The sequence below is a fragment of the Mytilus californianus genome, unplaced genomic scaffold (assembly GCF_021869535.1).
Source record: "Mytilus californianus isolate M0D057914Y unplaced genomic scaffold, xbMytCali1.0.p SCAF_6, whole genome shotgun sequence".
Lineage (NCBI taxonomy): Eukaryota > Metazoa > Mollusca > Bivalvia > Mytilida > Mytilidae > Mytilus > Mytilus californianus.
The window spans coordinates 74,572,052-74,591,210 of record NW_026262712.1 but is presented as its reverse complement, the minus strand read 5'-3'; the positions used below and the strand labels follow the sequence as shown (position 1 = coordinate 74,591,210).

Genomic DNA, 19,159 nt, shown 5'->3' with positions numbered 1-19,159 from the left:
GTGAACCAACGAAAACCACTGATCTACATGCTCCTGATTTAAGACAGGCACATACAGAATGTGGCGGGGGTAAATGTTTGTGAGCGCCTACCCTACTCCCCCCTCCCCCAACGTGTGACAGTGGTCTTACAGCAGTATATAAACCCAGTCTAACTCAAAAGATCGGTACGAAGTACAAAACCACAAACGTGAAAAAAACAATAGAGACAAAGTACTGAAATAAGAGCACTCGCAGTTACTGTAAGCTAGTTTAAAGCCAAGTACAACTAATACATAGCTCATGTTTTCCCAGACTGAAGTATGTTACATGCATAGTCATGCTCAGCCCGATTGAAAATTTAACATTTTTTTGAATGACCCCTATTTGAAGAAATGTTTTCAAAAAGAATATTATGTGTTGTGTATATTTTACATAACTATGTAATATGTTTTAAAGGAGACGTGACACGATTTTTTTTTTTTATTTTTTATTTTTTTGTTAAATCAATAAATATTAGTCTTAAAACATGTTTTTGTGTACATGGGTACAGTATCGCATTTGACACAGCAACTCAGTATTTTTCTAAGTTAAGAATAGTAAACATACACAAGGTAAATTTGAAAAAATAAACATTGGATGGCAATAACGTCGAATATGATAACAATAGCGTGAGGGAAATTTATGGTCTCCGATTAACAAACGATCTAGATGATAAGCAGTGTATGTATATATGTTTCATGTGAATCATTAAAGCAGAATCTGATATAAAGATATAAGAAGATATCTCCTTATGTGGAAAGTGATAGTTGTCCTTACATTTCTATAAGTGGCACTGAAAAATAGTAAACATGAAATTATGAATAAATAAAAGTTGAATCAAATTTCCTCTGATTAACTGGTTGGCAAAGGATATGAACTAATTAATTCTGCCAAAACGAAAATTATATCCACTCCAACATTGTATGCACATTTGTTACTTGTATATAACACTCACAATCCTGATATTTCCTAATTAAAGGAAATAAGATGGACAAGGGAAAATAAACAGTTTTCTCTGCACATAGGGCATATTTGAATATGAATATACTGTTAATAGCATTCTGAAACTAACTAAATTTGATTACCATTCCCGTATACTTAAAGTACTTCGTGTGTAAAGATTTATGCTCCTTACTTAAAACCTACGAAAGGTTAACATCTTCCGAAATGAAAGCCGAGTTTTGTCAGCTGAACTAGAAGCAGGGGACAACGGCTGCTGTAAAACGCTACGTTATATTGCCGAAGAAGTGAGTGGATAAAGTACTGGTTCCAGCATCGGTTTGAGACAAATTAAAAACATCAGATCAATTTAATCAGTTTAAAGCGGATTTCAAGACCTATATATATAGAATTTCTTTTATAATAGAAAACAATCATTGTTATTTAGATCGTTATAAAAACGATACAGTATAATGAACACACTATACGACTAAGGGGTGAATTACAACATAAACAATATTCAATTAAAACAATAATAAATAATGAATACAAAAAATAAAAAAAATATTTCGGATACTAAATATCCGTCCCATGAAATTTGCAACGTTTTTCTTCTAAAACCCCAAAAAAATTTCAAATTGAACATCTTTTGATCAAAAGTTATACTAAAGAGTTCTGTTTTTAAAAGGTACACAAATTAAGTATAAACAAAGGTTTAGGTGAGAATTTTAATCACCATGAGAAAAATCAACATAAAATTGACAATGGGACATTAGTAGAAGGACAGGGAATAAAATTAAGGTATATCTCAAAATGGACATTATTTGTATAACACTGGTAGCTTTGGGGAAATCGTCTGAAAATTTCCTCAACAAATGTCAATGAAAAATTTGTTATTTGCAGTTTAACAATACTTTTGATGCCAATGTTTTAACTTTTTTAAGCAAAATCTCACACGGGAGATTATATCTTCCCATGAACTTCCCTCTTCGTCTAATTAGAAGTTCATCTTTCAGTCACTACGAGGACAATTCATACGTTTGTGAAATTGCTATTGTCACTCGCAAACCATTCTGTATATATAATACGAATTGTTGGACATACACAGCGTTCTATAGTCTTGTGAGTAACTTTCAATTACAAATTGTGAATGTCATTCCAGTGGAGTGAATAGGTATGTATTGTTTGTTTGCAAATCAGAAATAGCTTATTCACAGAGCCTACTAACGAAAAGCCTATTTTTGAGGACTTCCAGATGATAATAATTTAGGATTATTGCCAATTTCCTTTTAAAATTTCCCCCCAAAAAAGTTTTTATATTTTATACAAAAACACATTTGGACTATGACACATGTGAAAGTAAAATTTTGATTTCCTTCACAGTTGCACACAATGAAAATGATATGCCATAATTCTTTTACGACTATTCCGTTAAACAGGTCCCCGTTTAAAAAATGAATTCAGCAGTTACAGCAGATATTCATAGATAATGATTAATCATACATTTTTTGCTTGACTAGGTTAAACATCATATACTATCAAATCTTACTTCTTGTGATGATACAACGTCTATATGTTAGAACATAGGTCATTGAAACAGTTGCCTTCCAGCGTATTTGCAGGTTTTTGGTGGAAGTCTAGGTACAAGTTCAGGTGTCGATCTAAAATTAAAAATTATTTTACAAATTTCTTTGTTTTATTTCGTACGGAAGCCCTGGAGTGCCATGTAAAAAAAAAAAAACAACTTGTGCGCGCAAGTTACTATCTTGTGCGCACAAGTTAATATCTTGTGCGCACAAGTTACATAACTTGTGCGCACGAGTTACTAACTTATGCGCACGAGTTACTAACTTGTGCGCACGAGTTGTACAACTTGTGCGCACGAGTTGTACAACTTGTGCGCACAAGTTACAAGTGTTCTAATTGATATGCGCTCATCTTGCTTTAAAAGCTTATTAATGGAACGCCGTAACTACCTAATGCGAACGTATGTTTATATATATGCGCATTCTTTTCAATATCTGCACATACTTTTTCTATATATGCACATACTTTTCCTATATATGCACATAGTTTACTTTATATGCACATATTTTTTCCTACATATGCACATACTTTTTTTTATATGAACGTAGTCTGGTGCCTTCATCTGTAGTCACTTGTTTTGCAAGCCATAACTTTGTATTAGCCGATTTGTTTGTAATAAATTTTAACACAAGGATGCTTACCACTAATAGCACGTTGGGACTGATTTTAGTGGTTGTTGTCCCAACTGTTCAGTAAGTAAGGGTCAAAAGTTGTACAAAAAAGAGGCAGTTTTATTAAACTTAGTTTAAATTGCCTATTGCTTTACCAAGTTTAATTAGTTTTTAAAGTCTTCAGTATAGATCTGTTAATGTAAATAGGTTTCTATTCTTATGATGTAGTAGGTGGGACCGATTAAAAATGGGGAAATTTAAATTTGTGTTTTAATGCCCTGCCGCTAGGTGAATGGGATATTAAGTTTTACCCTTGACCGTATGTCTTTCCGTCTGTCCTATCATCCGTCTATTTGTTTTCGGCACTCTAACTTAAGTTTGTCTTTTCTTAATTTGATGAAGCCCATGTACACAAAAGTAAGAACTATAACACGCAGACAGAGTTCTAATGTGGACCGTGAATCACTTATCGTCCTTGAGTTATGCCCCTTTTTAACTTGGAAAATTTCTCTTTTATTTTGGTTTCCGCCCTCTGTCTTTAGTTTGCCTTATCCAAATGTAATGAAACTCACAATCAATGTTAAGAATAACAACAGTCAGATTTCGAATTTCGATAGTAATTCATTTTCTACAATTATGCCCCTTTATAATTTGGAAAACTGAAAAGCTTGAGCAGGGACATTCGCGTCGTCAGACACATTCTTCTTTTATTAAAAAATTATGTTTTTTTTTTGTTGTTAAAAAACTAGCAGCAGCAGTATGAAATTTGTCTCTGTGGGAAAAATCAATTCCCAGAGAATGGAAAATGATTTATTCCGTGTTTTCGGCTCTCTCTTGACACCATTCGCGAGTATGGGCTTGAGAAACGTTGATAGTCCGTCGGAAGGGGACAATAAATGGTTGACCCGTTTTAAGAGAGAGCCATATCTCTTGCACGTAAAAGATATCCTTGTAGATTTCGAAAAAGAGAAGGCTAACGCCGCTACAAGGCAGTACTCGCACCCGCAAAGTGGGAAGGGATTAATATAAGTCGCAATAACTTGTTTCCCAATCCACTATAAATAAATATGTTTAAACTAATTTTCTAGTACTTCGTTTATCTCTCGCCTGCGACGAAATCGCAGAGTAAGACATAGGTACTAATATCCATTTTTGACACTCTAAAAGTAATTAATTGAACTGTTTTCAAAGACCTTATTTGAACAATTTATTACCAATTGTATTAGTAAGTAGAATAGATAGTTTAGTAGTGGAACAATGGCTTGAAGACGACATACATCTATATTTGTAAGGAGTTTTGTGCAGCTTCGGAAGCCAGTACATAGTTGATTTTTTTAAGTTTTCCTTGTTAATATAAAAAAAAGAAGATGTGATATGGTTGCCAATGAGACAACTCTCCACAAGAGACCGAATGACACAGAAATTAACAACTATAGGTCACCGTAAAAGCAAAAGCCCATACCGCATAGTCAGCTATAAAAGGCCCCGAAATGACAAATGTAACAAATTAAACGAGAAAACCAACGGCCTGATTTATGTTAAAAAAAAATGAACGAAAAACAAACATGTAACACATCCACAAACGACAAACACTGACATAATGGCTCCTGACTTGGGACAGGCTCAAACATACAGAATGTGGCGGGGTTAAACATGTTAGCGGGATCCCAACCCTTCCCCTATACTGGGACAGTGGTGTAACAGTACAACATAAGAACGAACTATAAAAATCAGTTGAAAAAGGCTTAACTCATTAGATGGATACAAATAGAAATACATCTAACAAAAACACAGAGTGGACGTTTCTTAGATACTATAACCAACAGGTTAACTCTATTTTACAAGGAAAACTTAACATTGACCAATGAACCATGGAAATGAGGTCAAGGTCAGATAAAACCTGCCAGACTGACATGTACCACATATAGTTGACCCACTGTCTTATAACTTCTGATAAACTGACCTAATCACGTAATTTTAACCTTGATCACTTATCCATTAAATGAGGTCATGGTCAGGTGAACCACGTCTGACGAATATTGCAAGGAACCCATATACAACATGTAGTTATGATCCTATTACTCATAATAAGTGAGAAATTCACATGCCAAAAAAACCTATAATTTTGCTCCAGCTGTCGTTGTACCAATTAAATTAGGTCAAGGCCAATGGACATATGACAGACGAAAACTTCCAAACATAAGGTATCTACATACAAAGTATGAAGCATCCAAGTCTTCTATCTTCGGAAATATAAAGATTTATACAAATAGTTTAATAGTTATCGCCGTCGCTGGACATTAGTACCTATGTCTAACTCTGCGATTTCGTCGCAGGCGAGAGATAAACGAAATAAATCATTTTTCATTCACTGGGAATAGATTTTTCCCACAGAGACAAATTGCATACTGCTGCTGCTAGTTTTTTAACAACATCAAAAACCATAATATTACAATAAAATAAGAATGTGTCTGACAACGCGAATGTCCCCGCACAAGCTTTTTAATTTTCCAAGTTATAAAGGGGCATAATGGAAGAAAATGAATTACTATCCAAATTCGAAATCTGACTGTTGTTTTTCTTAACATTGATTGTGAGTTTCATTACATTTGGATAAGGCAAACTAAAGACAGAGGGCGGAAACTAAAATAAAAGAGCATTTTTTCAAGTTGAAAAGGGGCATAACTCAAGGACGATAAGTGACCCACGGCCTACATTAGAACTCTGTCTGCGTGTTATAGTTCTTACTTTTGTGTGCATGGGCTTCATCAAATTAAGAAAAGGCAAATTTAAGTTAGAGAGCCGAAATAAAATAGACGGATGGAAGGACAGACGGAAAGACATACGGTCAAGGGTAAAACTAATTATCCCATTCACCTAGCGGCAGGGCATTAAAACACAAATTTAAATTTCCCCCTCCTTAATCGGTCCCTCCTACTGCAGCAAAATGATAGAAAACTATTTACATTTACAGATCTATACTGAAGACTTTAAAAACTCATTAGATTTCATAAAAAAGCAGTTTAAACTAAATTTTAAAAAATGCTTTTTTTATAACTTTTGACCCTTTCTTACTGAACAGTTGGGACAACAACCACTAAAATCAGTCCCAACGTGCCATTAGTGGTAAGAATCCTTGTGTTAAAATTCATTACAAACAAATCGACTAGTACAAAGTTATGGCTTGCAAAACAAGTACATGACTTCAGATGAAGGCACCAGACTACGTTCATAAAGAATAAATATTTGCGTATAAAGTAAACTATGTGCATATATAGAAAAAGTATGTGTATATATATAGAAAAAGTATGTGCAGATATTGAAAAGAATGCGCATATATAAACATATGTTCGCATTAGGTAGTTACGGCGTTCCATTAATAAGCCTTCTTAGCAAGATGAGGGCATATCAATTAGAACACTTGTAACTTGTGCGCACAAGTTGTACAACTCGTGCGCACAAGTTGATAACTCGTGCGCACAAGTTGATAACTCGTGCGCACAAGATAGTAACTCGTGCGCACAAGTTATGTAACTCGTGCGCACTAGTTGCGTTACTCGTGCGCACAAGTTGTGTAACTTGTGCGCACAAGATAGTAACTTGCGCGCACAAGTTGTAATTTTTTTTTACATGGCACTCCAGGGCTTCCGTAAATTCGTGCTTTGATTACTTATAAATAATAAACTAAGTTTTGAATTTGACTGTGGACATCAGAATAAGGCTTGTATGTCATCCTTGACAATCCGCCGGCCTCTCATTTTTTTCTTCCTGGCTTGTAGTGAAAATTAAAGTTAAAGTAAGCAAGTTCTGCCACACATCGGTGTCTTAATTGTGGCATCTAATTTCGACAAAGTTAATATATATATGCTATTGTAATGTTGTCATATTTAAACGTCGAAGTCATTTGTGTAGAAGAGGTAATCCCGAAAACAGTCACAGATGGCCCATTAAAGTGCCAAAACATCTAATTCCCATAATGCAAGTGATAATTTTGTTCTGCTGATGTCAATTTCCTTTATCCATATGCGACGACCCTTTTACGTCTGGTATAAGACTTCACCAAAACCTTCTTGTGGTGCGTCTGTATGCAAAATATAAGGTTTTTCGTAATGCGGATAAACCATCATGTTCGGCCTAACTAAAAAATCTATTACTTTTGATAATAATAAAGTATGTTCTTCCAACCATTCTATTTTTGTACCTGATGAGGCCTGATTTGTCGATTTCCTCATATTTTGCTCTTTTAAGTTGACTTATTATTGACTTTAAGCAAGCAGTAAATTGGTTTAAGTCGTTTGAGAAATTCAGGATGTATTTTTCGGTGATATCCTACAAATTCCAATATTCTTCGAAGCTTTCCTATAATTGTTTTTGGCTTTCTTTACGTAAGAGCAATCACTACTTCCTTGTCTGTGTCCATTTGGTATCCCTTCTCCGATATCAAGTGTCCTAAATATCGGACCTCTTTCTTAAAAAGTTCCCATTTGAGGGTTTTAACTTTATACCCTTTTCTTTGAGCCTTCGCGATTCAGTTCTTACATTCATAAGGTGTTCAAAACCAACACTAAATACCAATACATCGTCTTAATTTGGTATGCATATGTTATCTCGAATATCTGATAGAGTTCTTTTAATGAACGACTGAATAGTTGCGTGTGCCTTGGTGATAGGCTTTATCCTGGTCCAGCACAGTACACCATTGTTTCCCACCTAGCGAGTCTAACACATCTTGGATTCTAGGAAATAGGTTGTCCGTCGGCTATAGTTTTCTTGTTGAGCTCTCTGTGGTCCAAAAATAGAATGGTTGGAGGGCCATCTGTGACCGTTTTCGGGATTTTCACGAATTGGTTGATTTATACGTTGTTTCTGTGTCTAAACAAACTATCGACATTTTTACCATGTCTTAGATTGTGGTTTACCATCTACGTCATCTGGTCTGCTTAATACCGAACGTGACCTATTCCCGAATATGACTGTTTTGCCGAGTGTGAATTCGCATTGCTATACGACGTGTCTCGGTATTTATATATCCAACATTCATGTATTTAGTTATGATAAAATTGAGAATGGAAATGGGGAATGTGTCAAAGAGACAACAACCCGACCACAGAACAGACAACAGCAGAAGGCCACCAACAGGTCTTCAATGCAGCGAGAAATTCCCGCACCCGGAGGCGTCCTTCAGCTGGCCCCTAAACAAATATATATACTAGTTCAGTGATAATGAACGCCATACTAAACTCCAAATTGTACACAAGAAACTAAAATTAAAAATAATACAAGACTAACAAAGGCTAGAGGCTCCTGACTTGGGACAGGCGCAAAAATGCGGCGGGGTTAAACATGTTTATGGGATCTCAACCCTCCCCCTATACCTCTGGCCAATGTAGAAAAGTAAACGCATAACAATACGCACATTAAAATTCAGTTCAAGAGAAGTCCGAGTCTGATGTCAGAAGATGTAACCAAAGAAAATAAACAAAATGACAATAATACATAAATAACAACAGACTACTAGCAGTTAACTGACATGCCAGCTACAGACTTCAATTAAACTGATTGAAAGATTATGTCTTCATCATATGAATATCAGGCACAATCCTTCCCGTTAGGGGTTTAGTATCATACCATCATAACATATATGAGAAGAACATAACCCGTGTCATGCCAACAACTGGTTTTTAAATAAAAGTGTTTAGTGCCGATGTAAAGACCCTATAAGTGAATCAATATTAACGCCAAAATATGCAATCTTTAATGACCTGACAACAGTATCGTAACTATATCCCTTCTTAATAAGTCTATTTAAAGGTTTTGTTAGTTTCAGAGGTGAATACTGACATTTTTGTGCTTTATAAAGAATATTTCCATAAAAAATTGGATGTGAAATACCTGAACGTATAAGAAGTCTGCATGTTGAGCTATATTTACGAATGATGTCCTTATACCGATGATAAAATTTAGTAAATGTTTTGACTAGTTTGTGATATCGAAAACCCTGGTGTAATAATTTTTCAGTAATACATAAATTTCTCTCGTTAAAATCTAAAACATTGTTACATACACGAGCGAATCGTACAAGTTGAGATATATAAACACCGTAAGATGGTGACAAGGGAACGTCACCATCTAAAAATGGATAATTAACGATAGGAAATGAAAAATCATCTCTTTTATCATATATTTTAGTATTAAGCTTTCCGTTAATGATATAGATATCAAGATCGAGGAAAGGGCAGTGGTCATTGTTAGTATAAGCTTTATTTAAAGTAAGTTCAACAGGATAAATTTCTTTAGTATACATACTGAAGTCGTCATTATTGAGAGCCAAAATATCATCCAAATATCTAAAAGTATTCTTTGTAAGTCCGATTTGATATTTTGTGCTGAGTTGTTGTCTGTTTATTTGGTTTGTGGTTTGAATTCTGTTTTTTTCGGTACATTTCACATATATCTTATTTGTCAGTATAGTCGAGTTACTCGTGGTTCGTCTACAGGGTTTTTGTTTTATGTTGTTTGTTTTCATGTGTGTTTACTGTTTGGTCTTTCATGATATTGCCTAATATTACAGTTATTTTATTTTCATTTTCTATTTGTATGTAAAAGTTAAGATAAAAAAATCAGCTACTTCATTTATATGATTTTAAGTTAAAAGCAACTATATGCACAGGATTTTTTGTTTATATACAGTTTTGATATAGAAGAAAAGCCGACATGGTTAGATAATACAAATAATAACACCATTTTAAACACAATTCCATTTTAATACTCTTTTCATGGTTAGAAAATACATAAAATAACACCATTACTCAATCCCAATTTAATATTCATGTACGTGTCTATAAATAAAACAAATCTATTTTATTTTTAGAAATTTATCTGTGATAATATTAATGTCACAAAAAATACGTCACTTTTTGTGACGTTGATTCATTCATGTGACGCGCAGTTTACATTTCGTTTGTGGTGTCCTAGTGTGCTGTCGTAAATTCATGGGAGGTGTCCGTTGTTATTCTGCGGTTTACATGTTGTAATGTACTATTATATTATTTATTTATGTATTTCTCTGTGCTGAGTGTTCTTGTGTTTATTTGCACTGTATTCCTGTCACGTAGTGTTGTCATTTGAGCGGTATTTTTAACATTGCCATATAAGCGGAAGGTTTGGCTAGCCATAAAACCAGGTTCAACCCACCAGTTTTTTTAAAAATGACGGTCCTGTACCAAGTCAGGAATATGGCAGTTGTTATATACAGTCCGTTTCTATGTATGTTGGCGTTTGCTTTTGTTGTAGTTCAGTGTTTTGTTCCGTTGTTTTCCCCTTATAGTTGGTGTGTTTCCCTCGGTTTTAGTTTGTTACCCGGATTTGTTTTTGCTTAATCGAATTATGACTATTGAACAGCGGTTAACTACTGTTGCCTTAGTTGTATTCTACTCTTTTGCTTACTGAAGATTTGGGCTAAGATCGACAGGTGGATTCCAGAAATGTTCTTTGTTATGCTCCAAGGTTGTTCTTGTCGACTAATGTCCTTTGTTTTATAGTTCATATCTGGTATACTAAAAGTGCTTTTTTTTTTCTTAAAACAAAATTGTGTTAACATATTTACATTTGTGAATAGATACATCAAGTACTGGTACCTTATCCCGGCCTCATTAACATTAGTACATAGCATATGGTTAGTTGTGTTAGTATATAAATTTTCATTAATTCCGGATATAATTTATTGTCTTCACCTGAATGATTTTTTTGTTAATTGTTTTGTTTACAAAATAGCTCGACTAACAGGTATCATGTATACTGAAGATAGCAAGAGAAATCAAAATCAATCAGACTTCAGTTAGATTATACTATTTTGAAGCTTTTGATGAGTACATTTGATTTTTATCACAAAGAAAAGAAACTTTTCACTGAGACCAATACTGTGTTGAGAAAAGTGCTGAGTCATCATAAAAAGTCAAATTGATGGGTACTGATATAAAACGTTATTCTAGGATTTCAATATTAACTATATTGTATTAAATGCACCAAACTAAAGTTCTTTTGTATTTGTTTTCACCTTTCGCAATGATTAATTCAATTGGAAACACCAGAATTCAAGTCGCGACAAATATTTTTAACCGACATATATCCCGTATGAAATTATAAGGCGTATTACACCTGGAAATAAGGCGTAAACCAGGCGTAAGTGGTACTTACGTGTCTAGATCCAGGCGTAAGGGAGCAGGAAACGTAAATTTCTAGTCCTTACGGGCGTAGAAAAAAGTGGTAAACCTGGCGTAAATTGAAATAAGCAAGGCGTAAATTTTCTTACGGGCGTAAAACTGTTGGTATGGCGTAAGTCATAATACCCATAATGCTTTGTTTAAAGGATCATGGGAATTTTTTTCAAAATTTGGCTCTTTGGTTTTAGTTTGCAAGAGTTGGACTTATGGCAGCTTCATATGTTCAGGGATAATTAGCTTGTTTTGTGCTTTTTGAAAGAATTTGAAATTGGAAATATGGAATCAAATTGATTAATAAAAATTGTGAAAAAATGGAAAGTAAAACATGGTAAATAATAATTATGTGAGTATAACCTAAGTTATTAAGTTTTAAGTTCTAACAGTAATTTTGAAATCCCAAAACCTTTAACCTTGGATAAATCAAATCTTTTACATGAAGTTAAATTGCAGTATTATCATTATATTTTAAAGGCCATTAATTTATAAAAAACTTAGTTAATTAAAATGCTTAAGTTTTATTTCAAGAAAAATTAATTGTCATAATTCTTATTTAAACTTTAAACTTATTTGAGCCAGTGGCAGTGTCTGTCTAAAATGTATTTATTTCTATATTAGCTTCTTCAATGGTTAATATTACCAGTTTTATGTCAAACAATGAGAAATTAAAGCAACAGTACAGAAGTTTGTATTGAATACACAAAAGAACACAGCTAGGGTAATACACTGATTTGAAATAAGTGTAGTATTATGTAAGGATATTACGCCTGGTTTATTTATTGACCAGGCGTACTCATTTGCATATTACGCCTGGTTTTCTCTGGACCAGGCGTACTCATTTAAATATTACGCCTAATTTTACGCCTGGTTTCCGCCTCAGTTACGCTTGGTTTCCGCCTGGTTTACGCCTGGTTGACGCCAGGACATGCATTCCTTAAACACTGCAATGACGCCCGTATAAAGTATGATTTTTACGCCTGGTTTCCGTGTCATATACGGGCGTCACAGTTCGTACAGGATGCATTTTTTGCTGTGTAACTCCCTAAATGTATAACTTGGGTATTTCTCAAGACATAATCTATTAAAATGGGAAATTGTCTTGTTAAGTTTGTACTGCTTATGGAGTAAGGCAATATTTGGTCATATTAGAAGCATTTTCAGTGTTAAAATTGTCCATCTAAGAAAAAAGAGGCCCACTTGAGGCTAAATTTAGATAGAATTTATACTCTCCTGTGTAAAGAATTGTTCACATTCTTGGCAATTGATGCAGCAAACATTTCAATAGTGCTTCATTTTGTAGTTTCTATCTTTTATTATATCAAGCATATATAATTTTTCATTTTCTTCTGTTTGAAAGGACTTTTGTTGGAAATGAATACTCCCAAGGGACATAATTCAGCCTATTCATAGATTAATACAGGCAACAAAGGCAGCTTTACAGCTGAGTATTTTGCATATTTAATGTTTTAAGTGTCTAATATCTTTGTTTTTATCATCTCAAGACAGAATAAGGTATTTTATAACAATCTCTGAAATTTTGAACCACAATATGGCATATACTAAAGCATGGAATGGAGATTTGTATGAAAAATCTTGAATTTGTGCTTATGTTGTAAATTTTGGATAAAAATGAATACAAATTGAATGGAACTGTCATTTTTATCTGTTTAAATGGAACTGTTTGTTATTCTTTTAAATAAGATGAGATATGATTGGATGCAGGTTGTTTATTAAGCCTTATCTGAAAGAAGTACAGAAAGAGGTAACCCAGCATGTAGGGGTGGGGACATAAAATGATCCATGTTTCTATAAGTAATGGGGGCATACAAGTTTTTATTATAGCCAAGGTTTTCAAAATAACCCAGTATTGCATTAATGGTGTTATAAGAATTATTTATATCTTTATGTCACAGTATACTGAAGATAGCAAGAGAAATCAAAATCAGTCAGACTTCAGTTAGATTATACTATTTTGAAGCTTTTGATGAGTACATTTGATTTTTATCACAAAGAAAAGAAACTTTTCACTGAGACCAATACTGTGTTGAGAAAAGTGCTGAGTCATTATAAAAAGTCAAATTGATGGGTACTGATATAAAACGTTATTCTGGGATTTCAATATTAACTATATTGTATTAAATGCACCAAACTAAAGTTCTTTTGTATTTGTTTTCACCTTTCGCAATGATTAATTCAATTGGAAACACCAGAATTCAAGTCGCGACAAATATTTTTAACCGACATATATGCCTTTTTTGCTGTGTAACTCCCTAAATGTATAACTTGGGTATTTCTCAAGACATAATCTATTAAAATGGGAAATTGTCTTGTTAAGTTTGTACTGCTTATGGAGTAAGGCAATATTTGGTCATACTAGAAGCATTTTCAGTGTTAAAATTGTCCATCTAAGAAAAAAGAGGCCCACTTGAGGCTAAATTGAGATAGAATTTATACTCTTCCTGTATAAAGAATTGTTCACATTCTTGGCAATTCATGCAGCAAACATTTCAATAGTGCTTCATTTTGTAGTTTCTATCTTTTATTATATCAAGCATATATAATTTTTCATTTTCTTCTGTTTGAAAGGACTTTTGGTGGAAATGAATACGCCCAAGGGACATAATTCAGCCTATTTATAGATTAATACAGGCAACAAAGGCAGCTTTACAGCTGAGTATTTTGCATATTTAATGTTTTAAGTGTCTAATATCTTTGTTTTTATCATCTCAAGACAGAATAAGGGATTTTATAACAATCTCTGAAATTTTGAACCACAATATGGCATATACTAAAGCATGGAATGGAGATTTGTATGAAAAATCTTGAATTTGTGCTTATGTTGTAAATTTTGGATAAAAATGAATACAAATTGAATGGAACTGTCATTTTTATCTGTTTAAATGGAACTGTTTGTTATTCTTTTAAATAAGATGAGATATGATTGGATGCAGGTTGTTTATTAAGCCTTATCTGAAAGAAGTACAGAAAGAGGTAACCCAGCATGTAGGGGTGGGGACATAAAATGATCCATGTTTCTATAAGTAATGGGGGCATACAAGTTTTTATTATAGCCAAGGTTTTCAAAATAACCCAGTATTGCAGTAATGGTGTTATAAGAATTCTTTATATCTTTATGTCACAGTATACTGAAGATAGCAAGAGAAATCAAAATCAATCAGACTTCAGTTAGATTATACTATTTTGAAGCTTTTGATGAGTACATTTGATTTTTATCACAAAGAAAAGAAACTTTTCACTGAGACCAATACTGTGTTGAGAAAAGTGCTGAGTCATTATAAAAAGTCAAATTGATGGGTACTGATATAAAACGTTATTCTGGGATTTCAATATTAACTATATTGTATTAAATGCACCAAACTAAAGTTCTTTTGTATTTGTTTTCACCTTTCGCAATGATTAATTCAATTGGAAACACCAGAATTCAAGTCGCGACAAATATTTTTAACCGACATATATGCCTTTTTTGCTGTGTAACTCCCTAAATGTATAACTTGGGTATTTCTCAAGACATAATCTATTAAAATGGGAAATTGTCTTGTTAAGTTTGTACTGCTTATGGAGTAAGGCAATATTTGGTCATACTAGAAGCATTTTCAGTGTTAAAATTGTCCATCTAAGAAAAAAGAGGCCCACTTGAGGCTAAATTGAGATAGAATTTATACTCTTCCTGTATAAAGAATTGTTCACATTCTTGGCAATTCATGCAGCAAACATTTCAATAGTGCTTCATTTTGTAGTTTCTATCTTTTATTATATCAAGCATATATAATTTTTCATTTTCTTCTGTTTGAAAGGACTTTTGTTGGAAATGAATACTCCCAAGGGACATAATTCAGCCTATTTATAGATTAATACAGGCAACAAAGGCAGCTTTACAGCTGAGTATTTTGCATATTTAATGTTTTAAGTGTCTAATATCTTTGTTTTTATCATCTCAAGACAGAATAAGGGATTTTATAACAATCTCTGAAATTTTGAACCACAATATGGCATATACTAAAGCATGGAATGGAGATTTGTATGAAAAATCTTGAATTTGTGCTTATGTTGTAAATTTTGGATAAAAATGAATACAAATTGAATGGAACTGTCATTTTTATCTGTTTAAATGGAACTGTTTGTTATTCTTTTAAATAAGATGAGATATGATTGGATGCAGGTTGTTTATTAAGCCTTATCTGAAAGAAGTACAGAAAGAGGTAACCCAGCATGTAGGGGTGGGGACATAAAATGATCCATGTTTCTATAAGTAATGGGGGCATACAAGTTTTTATTATAGCCAAGGTTTTCAAAATAACCCAGTAATATTGCATTAATGGTGTTATAAGAATTCTTTATATCTTTATGTCACAGTATACTGAAGATAGCAAGAGAAATCAAAATCAATCAGACTTCAGTTAGATTATACTATTTTGAAGCTTTTGATGAGTACATTTGATTTTTATCACAAAGAAAAGAAACTTTTCACTGAGACCAATACTGTGTTGAGAAAAGTGCTGAGTCATCATAAAAAGTCAAATTGATGGGTACTGATATAAAACGTTATTCTAGGATTTCAATATTAACTATTTTGTATTAAATGCACCAAACTAAAGTTCTTTTGTATTTGTTTTCACCTTTTGCAATGATTAATTCAATTGGAAACACCAGAATTCAAGTCGCGACAAATATTTTTAACCGACATATATGCCTTTTTTGCTGTGTAACTCCCTAAATGTATAACTTGGGTATTTCTCAAGACATAATCTATTAAAATGGGAAATTGTCTTGTTAAGTTTGTACTGCTTATGGAGTAAGGCAATATTTGGTCATACTAGAAGCATTTTCAGTGTTAAAATTGTCCATCTAAGAAAAAAGAGGCCCACTTGAGGCTAAATTTAGATAGAATTTATACTCTTCCTGTGTAAAGAATTGTTCACATTCTTGGCAATTCATGCAGCAAACATTTCAATAGTGCTTCATTTTGTAGTTTCTATCTTTTATTATATCAAGCATATATAATTTTTCATTTTCTTCTGTTTGAAAGGACTTTTGTTGGAAATGAATACTCCCAAGGGACATAATTCAGCCTATTCATAGATTAATACAGGCAACAAAGGCAGCTTTACAGCTGAGTATTTTGCATATTTAATGTTTTAAGTGTCTAATATCTTTGTTTTTATCATCTCAAGACAGAATAAGGGATTTTATAACAATCTCTGAAATTTTGAACCACAATATGGCATATACTAAAGCATGGAATGGAGATTTGTATGAAAAATCTTGAATTTGTGCTTATGTTGTAAATTTTGGATAAAAATGAATACAAATTGAATGGAACTGTCATTTTTATCTGTTTAAATGGAACTGTTTGTTATTCTTTTAAATAAGATGAGATATGATTGGATGCAGGTTGTTTATTAAGCCTTATCTGAAAGAAGTACAGAAAGAGGTAACCCAGCATGTAGGGGTGGGGACATAACATGATCCGTGTTTCTATAAGTAATGGGGGCATACAAGTTTTTATTATAGCCAAGGTTTTCAAAATAACCCAGTATTGCATTAATGGTGTTATAAGAATTCTTTATATCTTTATGTCACAGTATACTGAAGATAGCAAGAGAAATCAAAATCAATCAGACCAGTTAGATTATACTATTTTGAAGCTTTTGATGAGTACATTTGATTTTTATCACAAAGAAAAGAAACTTTTCACTGAGACCAATACTGTGTTGAGAAAAGTGCTGAGTCATCATAAAAAGTCAAATTGATGGGTACTGATATAAAACGTTATTCTAGGATTTCAATATTAACTATATTGTATTAAATGCACCAAACTAAAGTTCTTTTGTATTTGTTTTCACCTTTCGCAATGATTAATTCAATTGGAAACACCAGAATTCAAGTCGCGACAAATATTTTTAACCGACATATATGCCTTTTTTGCTGTGTAACTCCCTAAATGTATAACTTGGGTATTTCTCAAGACATAATCTATTAAAATGGGAAATTGTCTTGTTAAGTTTGTACTGCTTATGGAGTAAGGCAATATTTGGTCATACTAGAAGCATTTTCAGTGTTAAAATTGTCCATCTAAGAAAAAAGAGGCCCACTTGAGGCTAAATTTAGATAGAATTTATACTCTCCTGTGTAAAGAATTGTTCACATTCTTGGCAATTCATGCAGCAAACATTTCAATAGTGCTTCATTTTGTAGTTTCTATCTTTTATTATATCAAGCATATATAATTTTTCATTTTCTTCTGTTTCAAAGGACTTTTGTTGGAAATGAATACTCCCAAGGGACATAATTCAGCCTATTCATAGATTAATACAGGCAACAAAGGCAGCTTTACAGCTGAGTATTTTGCATATTTAATGTTTTAAGTGTCTAATATCTTTGTTTTTATCATCTCAAGACAGAATAAGGGATTTTATAACAATCTCTGAAATTCTGAACCACAATATGGCATATACTAAAGCATGGAATGGAGATTTGTATGAAAAATCTTAAATTTGTGCTTATGTTGTAAATTTTGGATAAAAATGAATACAAATTGAATGGAACTGTCATTTTTATCTGTTTAAATGGAACTGTTTGTTATTCTTTTAAATAAGATGAGATATGATTGGATGCAGGTTGTTTATTAAGCCTTATCTGAAAGAAGTACAGAAAGAGGTAACCCAGCATGTAGGGGTGGGGACATAAAATGATCCATGTTTCTATAAGTAATGGGGGAATACAAGTTTTTATTATAGCCAAGGTTTTCAAAATAACCCAGTATTGCATTAATGGTGTTATAAGAATTCTTTATATCTTTATGTCACAGTATTGGGAAAACAGTACTATTACATTTTCCCAGCATTAGGTTGGCCTTTTGTGTACCCAAGGCAGGTGAAGGAAGTCAACTTAGGAGCGCTGTGATTGGATGTAAGGGTACAATATATTTTTTTATTTATCTATAAATAACTGCAGTGTGTATATTTACAATATAAATTTTGGAACCCATTGAAATATTTTCTAGAGAATTATTCGAAAAGACTTCCAAAATTTCACAAATATGTTGTAAAATGACGGTGGGCATGGATAACATAAACAAGCTCCGTTGGAAGTTGGTCATGATACTATTTGGCTTCAATTTTTAAAACAGAATAATAAAGTACTAGCACCACACATAACTGTTTTATCCAGGTTTTTATTATAAAAAGTGGTAAATTTAGAAAATGTTAGTATTGTCGCCTATGACAGAATAAATAGTACCGTTTTCCCTATACTGAAGATAGCAAGAGAAATCAAAATCAATCAGACTTCAGTTAGATTATACTATTTTGAAGCTTTTGATGAGTACATTTGATTTTTATCACAAAGAAAAGAAACTTTTCACTGAGACCAATACTGTGTTGAGAAAAGTGCTGAGTCATTATAAAAAGTCAAATTGATGGGTACTGATATAAAACGTTATTCTGGGATGTCAATATTAACTATATTGCATTAAATGCACCAAACTTAAGTTCTTTTGTATTTGTTTTCACCTTTTGCAATGATTAATTCAATTGGAAACACCAGAATTCAAGTCGCGACAAATATTTTTAACCGACATATATGCCTTTTTTGCTGTGTAACTCCCTAAATGTATAACTTGGGTATTTCTCAAGACATAATCTATTAAAATGGGAAATTGTCTTGTTAAGTTTGTACTGCTTATGGAGTAAGGCAATATTTGGTCATATTAGAAGCATTTTCAGTGTTAAAATTGTCCATCTAAGAAAAAAGAGGCCCACTTG

At 32.9% G+C, this 19,159-nt stretch overlaps 1 protein-coding gene across 5 annotated transcripts in view; it reads right to left on the bottom strand.

Annotated features, from left to right (window-relative positions):
- The window catches only part of LOC127705147 (uncharacterized), a 236,547-nt gene that overhangs the window by 169,150 nt on the left and 48,238 nt on the right, over window positions 1-19,159 (bottom strand). For all 5 annotated transcript variants that reach the window (XM_052209400.1, XM_052209403.1, XM_052209402.1 and 2 more), the window contains one exon: window positions 2,508-2,619. In XM_052209400.1, the coding sequence (XP_052065360.1) occupies window positions 2,508-2,550 (43 nt within the window). In that variant the 5' untranslated portion in view covers window positions 2,551-2,619. The remainder of the gene's footprint in view (window positions 1-2,507; window positions 2,620-19,159) is intronic.